Source organism: Sphaerodactylus townsendi, linkage group LG06 (genome assembly GCF_021028975.2).
Source record: "Sphaerodactylus townsendi isolate TG3544 linkage group LG06, MPM_Stown_v2.3, whole genome shotgun sequence".
Taxonomy (NCBI): domain Eukaryota; kingdom Metazoa; phylum Chordata; class Lepidosauria; order Squamata; family Sphaerodactylidae; genus Sphaerodactylus; species Sphaerodactylus townsendi.
In genome coordinates this window covers 131,634,375-131,647,794 of record NC_059430.1, presented here as the reverse complement: position 1 = coordinate 131,647,794, position 13,420 = coordinate 131,634,375, and the positions used below count along the sequence as shown (strand labels likewise).

General features: G+C 45.6%; 1 protein-coding gene across 1 annotated transcript in view; it reads left to right on the top strand.

Annotated features, from left to right (window-relative positions):
* Positions 1-4,372: 4,372 nt before the first annotated feature.
* Positions 4,373-13,420, top strand: part of LOC125435751 (mitochondrial import inner membrane translocase subunit TIM50-like) — a 46,210-nt gene continuing 37,162 nt past the window's right edge. Inside the window, 3 exon segments of the mRNA XM_048502123.1 lie at positions 4,373-4,608; positions 9,813-9,963; positions 10,542-10,573. Of these exon segments, the coding sequence (XP_048358080.1) occupies positions 4,390-4,608; positions 9,813-9,963; positions 10,542-10,573 (402 nt within the window). The 5' untranslated portion in view covers positions 4,373-4,389.

Below are 13,420 nucleotides of genomic sequence, written 5' to 3'. Positions count from 1 at the left end.
GGCACCTGGTGGGCCACTGCGAGTAGCAGAGAGCTGGACTAGATGGACTCTGGTCTGATCCAGCTGGCTTGTTTTTATGTTCTTATGTTCTTATTGAGGGAAGTGTCCTCCCCATTCTTTGCAGTGTTGAACGTGCTGGGAGAGTGGACTGTCTGGGAAATCAGAAAATCCAAGAAAAACTTCAGGATGGAATTATGAGGTCGATCTTACAGGCAATCCACCGGAATGGCTTGTCAAATCCAGAGCCAGTGTGGTGTGGTGGTTAAGGGCAGGTGCACTCTAATATGGAGAACCGGGTTTGATTCCCCACTCTGCCACTTGAGCAGTGGAGGCTTATCTGGTGAACTAGATTAGCTTGTGCACTCCTGTTTCCCACTGCCATGGGCAACTTTAATAGCGATTTCAGCTTGGCAGCAAATAAAAGTGAAGCCACAAAATTCAAATTGATAAATAAAATAAAGTTTTAATGCGGTCAAACAGAGTTTCATTCAGTAAGAAGTTAATTCAACAGCTCGGTCAGCACCAGGCAAGGCGCATGGCCAAGCTTGGCAAAAGCACAAAGAACACAGCAAAATACAGACTTCTTATAGTAAATTTTAGAGGTTGTTAGAAGGAAGAAGCAGAAGGGAGCAGCAGTGGCATAGTGGTTAAGAGCAGGTGCAAATAAGTTACAACTAATGAGGACTCCACACAGAAGGGTTAGGAGGAAACTGATTCCCCGCTCTGCCGCCTGAGCTGTGGAGGTTTATCTGGGGAATTCAGATTAGCCTGCACACTCCGACACATGCCAGCTGGGTGACCTTGGGCTAGTCACAGCTTCTCGGAGCTCTCTCAGCCCCACCCACCTCACAGGGTGTTTGTTGTGAGGGGGGAAGGGCAAGGAGATTGTAAGTCTCCTACAGGAGAGAAAGGAGGGATATAAGACCGAGATGTCCAGGTCTTATCTTTGGCAAGGAAATATCTCTAGATAGTTGTCCTTGTGATAATGCAGGTGTTTGCCTGCTGGCTCTTATGCATCCTGGGTGTGTGTGACAATTACTTGGGGCTATGTCAAAATGCAAAAGGGGTTTGCCTGACTCATTAACAGTCTGCATCCTGTTTCTCTGGGTCCACCTTTAGCATAATCTAATCTTTTTTTGTTTCAGCAAGCTTGTGACTTAGACAATGGTTTCAGGGAGTAATACATTTTACAGCAGGAAGGAAAGCCTTTTACAGAAAACCAGAATAAACCTAAATTCTGCTAACAATATGTCTATCAAAAATTATATTAAAACAAAATAATTATTATCTGTCCCTCTGGTTACACTCTAACACACACCAGCTGGGTGACCTTGGGTTAGTCAGAGCTCTTTGGAGCTCTCTCAGCCCCACCTACCTCACAGGCTGTTTGTTGTGGGGGGGGGAGGGAGGGAAAGGAGACTGTTACAGGAGATAAAGGAGGATATAAATCCAACTCTTCTTCTTCATCATCCCTGCAATGGACATTTCATCCATTCCAGAGACATCTAGGGAGGAGGAGGTACAGAAGTCTCTTCTTTCCTTTTCGACTGAGAAGACATTTATAGTGATACTCTATCTGCACACCTGGCCCTGGGAGTCAAGTTAATGCAGGTATGCTAGGTCCTTGTCACAACGGAGGTGAGTTGGGGGGGGGGGGTTTCACTGTCTAGACCAGGTACCCCAAGTAACTTGGACTGTCCAGGAAACCAGAAACTCTATAAACTGGGTGGTTAGGGATATCCTTGGGAGCATTCCCACAGCTAGTAAGGACTTTTGTATACGCTTATATTTAAGGCTTCAGTTTCCTCCTAACTCTTCTGTGTGGAGTCCTCATTAGTTGTAACTTATTTGTAGCACAGTGCACTACATGTAGGTTGTTTATCTTTTATCTTCTGGTTTATAGTTGAAGCCCAGTGAGGCATTTGTTACGTTACATTACAATTTAATTTTGACCAAGGTCGCCACAGTTATATTTGAATTGCTCTGTCCCTGTTGCCATTACTTCATCACAACAGCTGGTGAATGGGCACCAGGTAGATAACACCTCTACCAAAGCCCATATTAATAGCAAAGGAGGATAGACGGTACATGCTCCTCAAGAAGCCCTCATCCCTCTATACTGGGCTGAGAAATACTTACCTTATTTATTTATGTATTTATGTATGTATTTGTTTATTTATTTATTTATTTATATTTTAGACTTATAGGCCGCCTCTTCCCCGAAGGGCTAGACTGCTGCAGTTAAGGGTGTAGATATTGAAAGGGTACACCTGGGGCTCAAAACAAAACACCCTGAGTCGGCAGCTTGCTGCAACGGGGTACAGACACTCAGCTTCCAGAGTACTGACAAGAAAGTTTCCAAGGCAGCTGCCCAACTAGTAGCTTCAGTTTCTCACAGATATTCCATGTGGACTCTGGGCAAGGTGTTCAGGACTCTTACTGGGAATCCTTGCCAATTGTCAGTCTAAAATGCCTCTCTTGGAAGGTGTTTCTTTCTGCTCACCATAGTGAAGTCCAGAAGGGTATTAGAGGCAGGTGCCTTGTCAATTAGATGGCAAGTTGTGCAAAAATTACTTAATAGGATCCTTTTTACAGCATGGCTCTGTGTGTGTGTGTGTGTGTATGCTAAGTGCAGTCAAGTCACTCCTGACTTATGGTCCTCCAAAACATCCTATAGTTAACAGCCTCACTCAGATCTTGCCAACTGTGGACCATGGCTTTCTTTATTTCAGAGGTCACAATAATTAAGTCAGCAGACATCTTTAGAACTTCGACACAGTGTGGTGGGCAATGCCACAAAACGGCTGCTATAGCTTACCTTCTGTCACACCAAGAAGAACTTGCGCTCTGGTGGCAGCTGCTACCAAAACAACGTTTTTTAAAAGCCAGCAATCAAAATCTCCACCATCAAAAGACTTGTGGGGGCAAAACACCACATGGCACCGCCCACTTTCTAAAAACACTTGGACAACAGGAAAAGAGGGGTCAGAGGGCGCCACGGGGCCCTCGGGGATCTGGCTTAATTCAATCAGTCCATCTCCTGTTGGTTCTTCCTGTTGTCTTCAATTTTTCTTACAGAAGCCCTTGCTGACAAGTCATTTGTCAGAGGGAGATGTGTGGGGGTTCCCAATCTCCAGGTGAGACTGATAGCAGACTTGAGCGGTACAACTCAAAGTAGACAAGTGGGCATGTACAGCAAACCCCCACCTTCATGAAGAAAAACTCCACACAGCTGTTTCTTTCAAAAGAAGGCTTTTACCGTTGAGTTGCTCTATGTACAAGATACTATATATACAGAGTATATTAAGCAGTCCAATAAAGTGCTTCGCCAGGCAAACACACAGTACATTGCTGTTGCTTATATACATGGTTCCACCAATCACTGTAAAGGTCACTTGCATCTGGATAGAAACGGTCTGCTTGCTGTTCTCTAGCTGTCAGATCATTCCTTTCTTGCTGACTCATACCTCTGCTGGATAGGATATGATCACCATGATCTAACTGTCATGACAGAGACCTGGAGCTCTCCCAGAATTACAACTGGTTGCCAGATAACGGAAACCAGTCCCCCTGGAGAACATGACGGCTCAGGAAAGTGGACTTCACGGCACTGAAGCCCATTCCCAAACCCTCAACAGGCCGCAACCCCAAAGCCTCCAGGAATTTCCCGACCCATGCCACTCGGCTAGGAGCAGGCCGTTTTCGTTGTCGGCTGACTCGTGCGTTTCCTCCGTGCCCGGCCACGCAGAGTCCCCACGGCCTCCACCTGCGTCTCTCCAGATGTTCATGGACTACAATTCCCAATTGGCCATAGTGGCAGGGGCTGATGGGAATTGTAGTCCATGAACATCTGGAGCACAGGTGTCAAACTCGCGGCCCTCCAGATGTTATGGACTACAGCTCCCATCATCCCCTGTCAGCATGATGCTGGCAGGGGATGATGGGAATTGTAGTCCATAACATCTGGAGGGCCGCGAGTTTGACACCTATAATCTGGAGAGACGCAGGTTGCAGACCCCTGAGTGGAGAACCCAACGATTTCGACATGTCCTTTCCTTCCATTGGGCAGGCACGTGCGTCAGAGGGGCCGCCTCCTGCCGTGAACAGACAACCAACCAAAGATCACCTTTTTTCCCCCCTCTTGTTTCGTATGACAGAGGGGGAGGGAAACCTTTGCGGCTCGAATGACAGTCCGCTTTCTCATTGGACAACACTCCAAAGTAGGCGGGACCAAGTAGGGGAAACTCTTCGTTCGGGGAAGAAGAAAAGCTCAGGACCTTCCCCGGCTGTTCTGACGCTGCGCATGCGTTTTTCTATCCGCTCCTGATTGGCTAAGCCGCTGGACCTCATTCTCTGGCGCATGCGCCGTCGTTAGCCTGGCGAGCAAAGATGGCTGCGGCGGTGGTGGCTGTGGCGGGCGCCCGTGCCTTGTCCCTAGCGGCGCTGAGGGGAGGCGGCGCCGTCGTCGCTAGTTGCTGCTGCCGGCGGTGGCGACGGCGGGGCGCCTGGCCGGCGGCGGGGCGGGGTCTGAGCACGGGCGCGCCCCCTCAGGTGGTGGGAGCGGGGCTGACGGAGTCCGTCCTGAGGGACGCCGTCAAGCAGAACCAGGTGAGGAGGGCAAGAACCACGCCCCCAACGAGAAGGGGCTGTCTCTATTGGGGAGGGCACCTGTCGGTCACGCTCGTGTTCTGCCTTTCTTCCAAGCGGTGGCGAGGTCATTTTTTCCCGTACAACAGCCCTGCGAGGTAGCCCGGCCTGAAAGTGGCTGGTCCAAGGTGCACTGAGGATTTGAATGCAGGTCTGTGAGGGAAAGGCGGGTTTCCCCCACCTTCTAGGACTTCAGTCCCATCCCCGTTGTCTGGTGACGTTTTATTTATGCATCTATCTTTCTTAAACAGTTCTTTTCTCACAGAGACTCACGATGGATCACACAGTTTTATTTATGTTATTCGTCGCCCGCTTAACTCACTGAGTCTCATGGCAGATTATGCAGAACAAGTAGATACAATCAATGGGAGGAGACATTCAATAAGCAGTAAAATAGGATTTGAATTATACAACCAATCAGAAATCTACAAAACCAATTTGAAGGAAAGCATAAGTGTTAATGTGATGCATTAAATTATGCAAAATTATACAGCAGGGTTTAATTCAGTTATACAACAAACTATACTTCAGAACAGTCAATGGGACGGGACATTCAGTAAGGAATGCTATAGGATTAGGATTGCAGGAATTAAAACCAAGGAAAAAATCTGGAACAAAGTTGAAGCGAAGCATAAGTATTACGGGCCGATTACACACAAGGCGTTTGCTGTACGGTTAGGGTTGCAGCAAGATTTCTTGTGTAGATGTATTTCTGCGAGCCATGCTTTCATTTTTTATGCTCCTTGCAACAAGCGAGTGTGCTTCCAGCACAAATTTAATTTTGCTTCACTACCAGAGCAGGCAGATAGCCAGTGGGCACAGCTTTGCCCTGGATTTCTTCCCTCCGTCCACGGCCATCCTCCCTAGCGCAACCCTTCTCACTCCAGGCAGGCTGACATCCACACCAATCTGTCTGCCCCCCCCCTCCCCCCAGTATTTCTCTGCACCTCTTGGTTTTAAAGAGAGTGGCTTTTGCAAATGTCCCTGGGTGGCTCAGCTGCTTCCTTCACCAGGGGAGGGCTTGCTCAAAAGAAAACAATGCCTGAATTCAGCCAAGGGCACAACGCTCTGGGTGGTACAAGAAGCAAGTCTTTCACCTTGGGAGAAACTTTTCATTCATGGATCTTCTTGCACAATGTTGGGTCCTCTGACCTCCCCTTCCTGCCCTTCAGTTCCTCACCACCAGCTGGAGAGAAGCATTTGGCTCTTATCTTTCCTTTCCAACTGCCACCAGCAGCTGTCCATTTGACTGAAGCGATGCTGTTTTGTTTAATCCAATTTTGTTATGTCTCCTAGGATCCAGGCCTCCTCCTTGCCAGGCAGTTTTCTCCTCACCTCTTCTTTCTTACTGTGCTCTTCATTAACCCCCTCTCTGGGGGATGCCACCTGGCAATTTGCAGAGGGGGCTGGCTCCTTCCTCTTTCTCTAAATGGTTATATTGATACCTCAAGAGTTGGCTTTTGTAAAGGAACGGCACAAGAATGGTCACCTCCTCTGGTCTGCTTCTCCCCTCCCCAATGATCAGGAGGGCTTTTTAAAGCTTTCTTTCAGACAAGCCTCTCTCTCTTGCAACAGCAGCACTGTGTGTGCATGTGTGTGGGTGGAGTGGAAGGGACAGGAAGAGAATATAAGTTCTAGTCTTGGAACTACTGTGTGTGAGGTGTTCAAGGCTGTTGATGGAGTGAAAAGAAGCAGGAAGGAAGCAGTAAAAGGAGAGGCTGGTTGAGACTTCAGCAAGCAGCTGCAGGGCTGTCACCTCACATGTAAACAGAAATGCGAGGAGAGCCCTCTGCAAGCCCACTCTGCAGAAAAGACTCCTGAACTAAGTGTGCTATGTGTGATGGGCCAATGTGACATATTAAATGATGCAGAAATTACATAGTAGGATACCACTAGGAATCTTTACTGTTAGTATTGTTTCCATATTTTGTAGCCCACTTGCTGATTAATTTATGTTTGTATGTGTTAAGTGCCTCAAGTCGCTCATGGAGACCCTATAAATCAGTATCCTCCAAAATGTTCTCTCATAAACAGACTTGCTCAGGTCTGCTTCCTTGATGGTCAATCCATCTCACGTTGGGCCTTCCTCTTTTCCTGCTGCCTTCAGCCTTTCCTAACATTATTGTCTTTTCCAATTATTCTTGTCATCCCATTATGTAAACAAAGTACAACAGCCTCAATCTATTCATTTTAGCTTTTGGGGACAGTTCAGGCTTGATTTAATCTGGAACCCACTTATTTGTTTTTGGGTTTTTTGGCATTTTTTGTTCTATTCCAATACAACATTTAAAAAGAGTCTGCTTGCTTCCTGTCAGCTTTTCTCATTGTTCAACTTTCACACGTATACATAGTAATAGGGAATACTATGGCATGAAGTAACTTGTTCTTGGTTGCCAGTGACACATCCATAAATTTAAGAATCTTTTCTCGTTCCTTCATGGTTTCCCTTTCCAGTTTCAATCTCCTTCTGGTTTCTTGGTTGCAGTCTCCCTTTTGGTTGATAATGGCGCCAAGGAATAGAAAGTCTTCAGTAATTTCAGCTTCCTCGTTGTCCACCTTAAAATTGAATAATTTCCCAGTAATCATTATTTTTGTCTTCTATTCATCTGTCGTTCTGGTTTGGCACTTTCTGCTTTAAAGTTCATCAGTAGTCATTTCAGGTCTTACTTTTTTTCTGCCAGTAATGTGGTATCATTGGCATATCTTAATAGTTAATCTTTCTCCCTCAAATTTTCACTTCATCTTCATGTAAGTCTCATTCAGCTTTCCTTAGGGTCTGTTCGGCATATAGACTTAAGAGATACTGAGATAAAATATATCTTTGACAGACAGCTTTGACCATTGAAAACCATTCTGTTTCTTTATATTGTGTCCTAACAGAAGCCTTTTGTCCAGAGTGCTGGTTGTGCATTATGACAAACAACTTTGGACTTTCCTTTTTCATCCAGTCACATCAATAAGTGAAAGTCCTTTTGGCTTTAGTTTCATCATTAACAACGATGCTACTGATGTATTGTCGAAGGCTTTCACTGCCAGAATCACTGGGGTGCTGTGTGGTTTCTGGGCTGTATGGCCGTGTTCTAGCAGCATTCTCTCCTGACGTTTCGCCTGCATCTGAAGATGCCAGCCACAGATGCAGGTGAAACGTCAGGAGAGAATGCTGCGAGAACACGGCCATACAGCCCGGAAACCACACAGCACCCCGATGCTACTGATATTTGTTCTCTGCTCTTCCATAGTAGATGAAGAATAAGAGTTTGGATTTATCTCAGTCGAAAAGAGTCTCAAAGTAGCTAACAAACACCTTCACTTCCTCTCCTCATAACAGACACCTAGTGAGGTAGGTGGGGTTAAGATTGTTCTGAGAGAACTGTGGCTGACCCAAGGTCACCCAGGAGGCTTCATGTGGAGGACTGGGGAAACAAACCTGGTTCACCAGATTAGAGTCTGCTGCTCATGAGGAGGTGTGAAGAATCAAACCAGGTTCTTCAGATTAGAGTCCACTGCTCTCAGTCACTATACCACACTCACAATCTGATATTACTGTTTAGTGTGAACATTAAGGATTGTGGAAGCCAAAATTATGCCTCTCCTGCAGCACTTTTCTCCCCTCTGAGCTGCCCTCTTCTCTGTTTTTACTTAGGGGAGACTGTGGATCTGAAATAGCTTAATTTTACTAAGGAACCTTAACAGTTTGTTTTAAATATACGTTATCATGTTTTGTGGTGGGTTTACTGATTGACTGAATTGTTCTGTCACAGTTGTAATATGTTTTGAGAAGGGTGGACGATAAATGAAATTAAAATAAAATAAAAAATAGTCCACTACAACTGCTAAACCATGTTTGTTTCATCCTTTTGTGCCTGTTGATGTGGAGAGTTGAGATAAAATGCATTTTTTTAAATTAAAAGGAGCTCTAGGTGGTTTGTGTTGTTTTCTTCAACAGCCCAGGGGGCAGGATAGGCCAAGAGAGAACAACTCGTCATCCTTTATTTGGATGACTGACTGAGAGGTAGTAGAGCGGTCCTTGTGTCAGACTAGAGACAGGGTGATGTTGAGCCAATGGTGGACCACGTAAGCTCTGTTTTGGAGACAAAGGCAGGATGTAGCTGTAGCTAAATTTATACATTTGCATGCATGTTTCCCTGTTCTGCATGCTGCCCTCATCCCTAATTTTGTTCAGGTTTGAAGAAGAAGAAGAGGAGTTTGGATTTATATCCCCCCTTTCTCTCCTGCAAGGAGACTTAAAGGGGCTTACAATCTCCTTGCCCTTCCCCCCTCACAACAAACACCTTGTGAGGTAGGTGGGGCTGCGAGAGCTCCAAGAAGCTGTGACTAGCCCAAGGTTACCCAGCTGGCATGTGTGGGAGTGTACAGGCTAATCTGAATTCCCCAGATAAGCCTCCACAACTCAGGCGGCAGAGCTGGGAATCAAACCCGGTTCCTCCAGATTAGATACACAAGCTCTTAATCTCCTACGCCACTGCTGCTCCACAATAAAGATTGGCTTTGCCATAATCCACCCCCAATACTCAATTTCCCCGGTTCAGGGCCCTTTTTTCCTCTGCTTTGCACAGGTTCTGGCTGTTCAAGGGCCAGTCTTCCTTGCCGTGTATGTCAGGGCACGCATCATTGGTATCATCATGGACAGTGTCAGAAACCCAACCCATCATATGCCTTCCAACAGTGGGAAGGGGAAGAGAGTAAGCAGAGGGGAGGGCGTCTCAGCGAGGAGACAAGCACAACTGGAAAGGCATCATTTTGCCTTCAGTCCTTCATGCTCACACTAAACAATATTGGAACAGGATGGTTATGTAGGTGGCAGAGATGCTAGAGAGGCGCAGAGCAGGTCATGTGGGACTTGCTGGAGGCTACAGCAGGCTGGCCCCTGTTCGAGGGGGTTATTCAGGGTAAATTGTCGCGTTGGCACTTTGTGATAAATAAGTGGGTTTGGGGTTGCAATTTGGGCACTTGATCTCGAAAAGGTTCGCCATCACTAACCTAGGCAGAAGGCAGCAGTGAAACCAGCCTGCTGAAGCAAGCCAGGATTTGAGAGATCATCCATGAGCTGCCCATTGGTTTCACAAACTAGCTGTAGTTTCAATAATCCATGGTTTTGTGTTGTGTCTGAATGGAGTCCTTCTTCTGTCTCCCTCGGTGTGCAGGCAGCAGAAAGTGGAGATGGAAAAAGCTCCAGCTCTGATGAGCAGCAAGAGAAGAAGCAGAAGGAAAATACTGCCTACGCAAAGAAGGTGGTGCTCAGGATAGCAGGGCTGATGGGTGCTGGCAGTGGAGTGGCTATTATCTATCTCTTCGGTAAGTTTTCTGCAGCCTGCATCACACCTGGCGAGCGTGATTTCGGTATCCACACTCACTGAGGACCCCCACTTGTGTCCATACTTGGGTCAAGGTTCCATGAATCTTGTTTCCAGGTGTATGAATGCTGTCCTGTCATCATGGACAGAATACCTGTTCATTTTGCTCAGTCTTATCTACTCTTAACTGGCAGCCACTCTGCTGGGACTCAGTCAGGGAAGGCTCCTTCCCAACCTCTGCTGCCTGACTCCTTTAAGCAGGGGTGCCGGGGGCTGGGCCTGGGTCCTCCTGCACGAAAACCGTGCGCTTCACCCTTGAGCCAAGGCCATTCATTCCCCTGGGCCTGTGGGAGCTCCGTGTCTGTCGATTGAATTTGGTTGCTGCCTCCTGAAGTTTAATCAATGTTTGGAAACATCATCCCTCCCCTGGCTGGGAAGTGGAGGGTCAGATTAATTTTTCCTCTGTGGTTTGAAAAAAGCAGAATTGTAGTCTCTGAGAATGCAGAACTGCTCTTCTGAAACGGAACCTCTCTTTGTTGTGTGATTCTACAAAGTTATATCTTTATCTCTTTGTGGCAGGTAGTAATTCAGTGGATGAACACGGTGTTAAGGTAAGCTATGTTTTTTTCAGAGCACTGAAATCTTTCATTATAATCATAGAGTTGCAAGAGACCAGAAGGGCCATCCAGTCCAACCCCCTGCCCTGCAGGAAGACACAGTCAAAGCACTCTTGACATATGTTCATCCAGCCTCTGTTTAAAAACGTCCAAAGAAGGAGACTCCACTATGCTCCGAGACAGCCAGTGTTTTCCACTGTCAAATAGCCCTTATTGTCAGGAAGTTCTTTTTTAATGAACGTTTAAGTGGAATATCTTTAATTGCTTTGGATGCTGTCTATGGGAAAGTACCACCAGGGGTCGCTGTCTGCTTGAATTTGCCCTGCTGCTGAAGGTAGAAGGCTGTATCTTGTTTTCCTGCTTCTTTTAGGGTAGACCAGAGGTTAAATTGGCCAGACAGTTACGTTTGTTAGTTGATAAAGACTTCAGTAGAAAAGGAAAGAAACACAGGGCTGAATATTTTGGGGTCGTTCTGGGTTGCCATGTTCCCTTTCTGTAGATTGAGAGTCGTTTGTATACATTTTCTATGATTGATCGCTGTAAGGCATCCTAGCGGTTCTGTTGCATTTATCAGCTTACAGAGAACTTCACAGTTCTCGTGTCTTTTTATCCTGTCAGCAGTGATGTGGAGTAGATTATGCTTAGAGTGGCTTTTGCAAGATCCAACCAATTAAACACATACATACACATGCCTTTATTGGCATCAAAAATAAAATCCATTGTAATAACTGAAAGAAGACACAGCTGATTAATATTAAGAAGTAATATAAGCAGAATAGAAAACAAAATTATATAAATACATATATATTTTACAGCACCTAAAATTAAAATTTTTCCCCAATAATGCAAAGGTTTATAGCACCCTGTAGGTTTATAGCACACAGATCTGTGGAAGGGCTATTTAATAAAAAGGACATCAAACCTACAACAGAGGAGTCGGCTCTCAGTGCAAGAATAGGGGTTAAGAATTTAGCCCAAATCTCAGAATAGAATGAGCCATATTAACTTATATTTATTGTTTTAATCTGATTGTGCTCTATCTGTATACTGTTCACCGCCCTGAGCCCTCCGGGGGAGGGCGGTTTATAAACCCAAGAAAAGAAAGAAAAGAAAGAATAATAAAATATGTTGCATTGTTTCAATAATTCCTGAATCACAAGGGATATAGTACTCTCTGAAATTTTCCAGAGAGTAGGGCAAATGGCAGACCATTAAATTGAGCAAGAGCATAAACTCTGCACTGCCTCAGATTTTGTAAGAGGCAAAGATATGCAGCCCTATGCTTGGGATTCCCAGACAGCACAAATAAGTTTTTGAGCCTCAATGTTAAAAAATATATGTTTTATGCTTCTGTAAGCATCAGAGGTAGAACAGGACACATACACACACACACACACCCAGTAGTACGACTGAATGTATAAAAGAAGCGGTGATGGTGTGGCAGTAGTTTTGAGGAGGCATGGAACGGGTTGAGCATCACCTTCTGATTTCTCTGGTTCTCTGATTTCTACTGGTTACTAACCAGTAGGGTTCCTGGTTAAATGCATATTTTTATGGCATTATATATTTATTTAATTTATATCCCATCCTCCCCTGAAAGGCTCAGGGTGGTGCACAACAACATAGTAACTACATAAACATAACATCGTAGAACAACCATCAATAAATGGATTAATAACATAGGGTCAATAAACATAACATCATAAATCATAACATAGCATCATTATGGTCGTACCTATCCTGCTGCTTATGGCAGCGCTCCAGAAGGAGTGGAGACCAACACTGCAGTGTTCACGGGAGGGGTTGTTAGCTGTGCGGGGTACCTTTTTATCTTCCTTTCTACTCCTTGTCACCAGTGAGTCACCTTTTCTGTCTCCGTTACCTGAAGCACTTCAGCCTCTAAATTTCTCCCGCTCCAGCCAGCAACTTCTGGTTCCCAATAAAGCATGCAAGTAAAACAGGATTACAATCCACATTAAAATCAGTCTGGCATCACCTGACTCCACCTGGCCACAGTGATCCCCCTTCTGCACAGGCAAAACTGCACAGGCAAAACCTACTTCACAGGGTGTTTGTTGTGAGGGGGGAAGGGCAAGGAGATTGTCAGCCCCTTTGAGTCTCCTGCAGGGAGAAAGGGGGGATATAAATCCAAACTCCTCCTCCTCCTCCTCAAACTCCTCCTCCTCCTCAAACTCCTTCTTCTTCTTCTTCTTCTTCTTCTTCTTCTTCTTCTTCTTCTTCTTCTTCTTCTTCTTCTTCTTCTTCTTCTTCTTCTTCTTCTTCTTCTTCTTCTTCTTCTTCTTCTTCTTCTTCTTCTTCTCCAAATCCCTGTTCTGCCATTTTTTTAAAAAAAAGCCGTGGGTGGCCAATTTCTGTGCCTGATAGGAAGGGGGGCCTGGGAACAGTTTGAAGAAAAGTTCCCATAGGCACCTCGTGGTCCTTATTGCAGCAGGCACATGTTGTCGGGGAGGTGTGAATAGGCCTTGCTGATGGCAGCCCGGCATACCTGTTGCCATCAGCTCCTCCTTGTTCTTTGTGGGGCTACGCTTCCATCTTAATGGCACATGTCTTCTTCTCCCTTAAATCCATGGTAGCAGCCTTCACATAGCAGTTTGTTTAGGGATTCATTTTGGGAGTCTGGGATAAAAGGAAATCGGCACAGAGGAATGGGAATCTCATGCGTCACTGGTCACTGTCGTCCATCTGCTGTGGGAAGTTTGATGGGAAAATCTAATTTTTAAAAAATGTGGCTTTCAATCTCCTACAGTATTGAACTACTTTTTTGCCACAGTAATGCAGTGTTATGGGTAGACCCTTGGACAGAGTGTGGTAGGCAATATT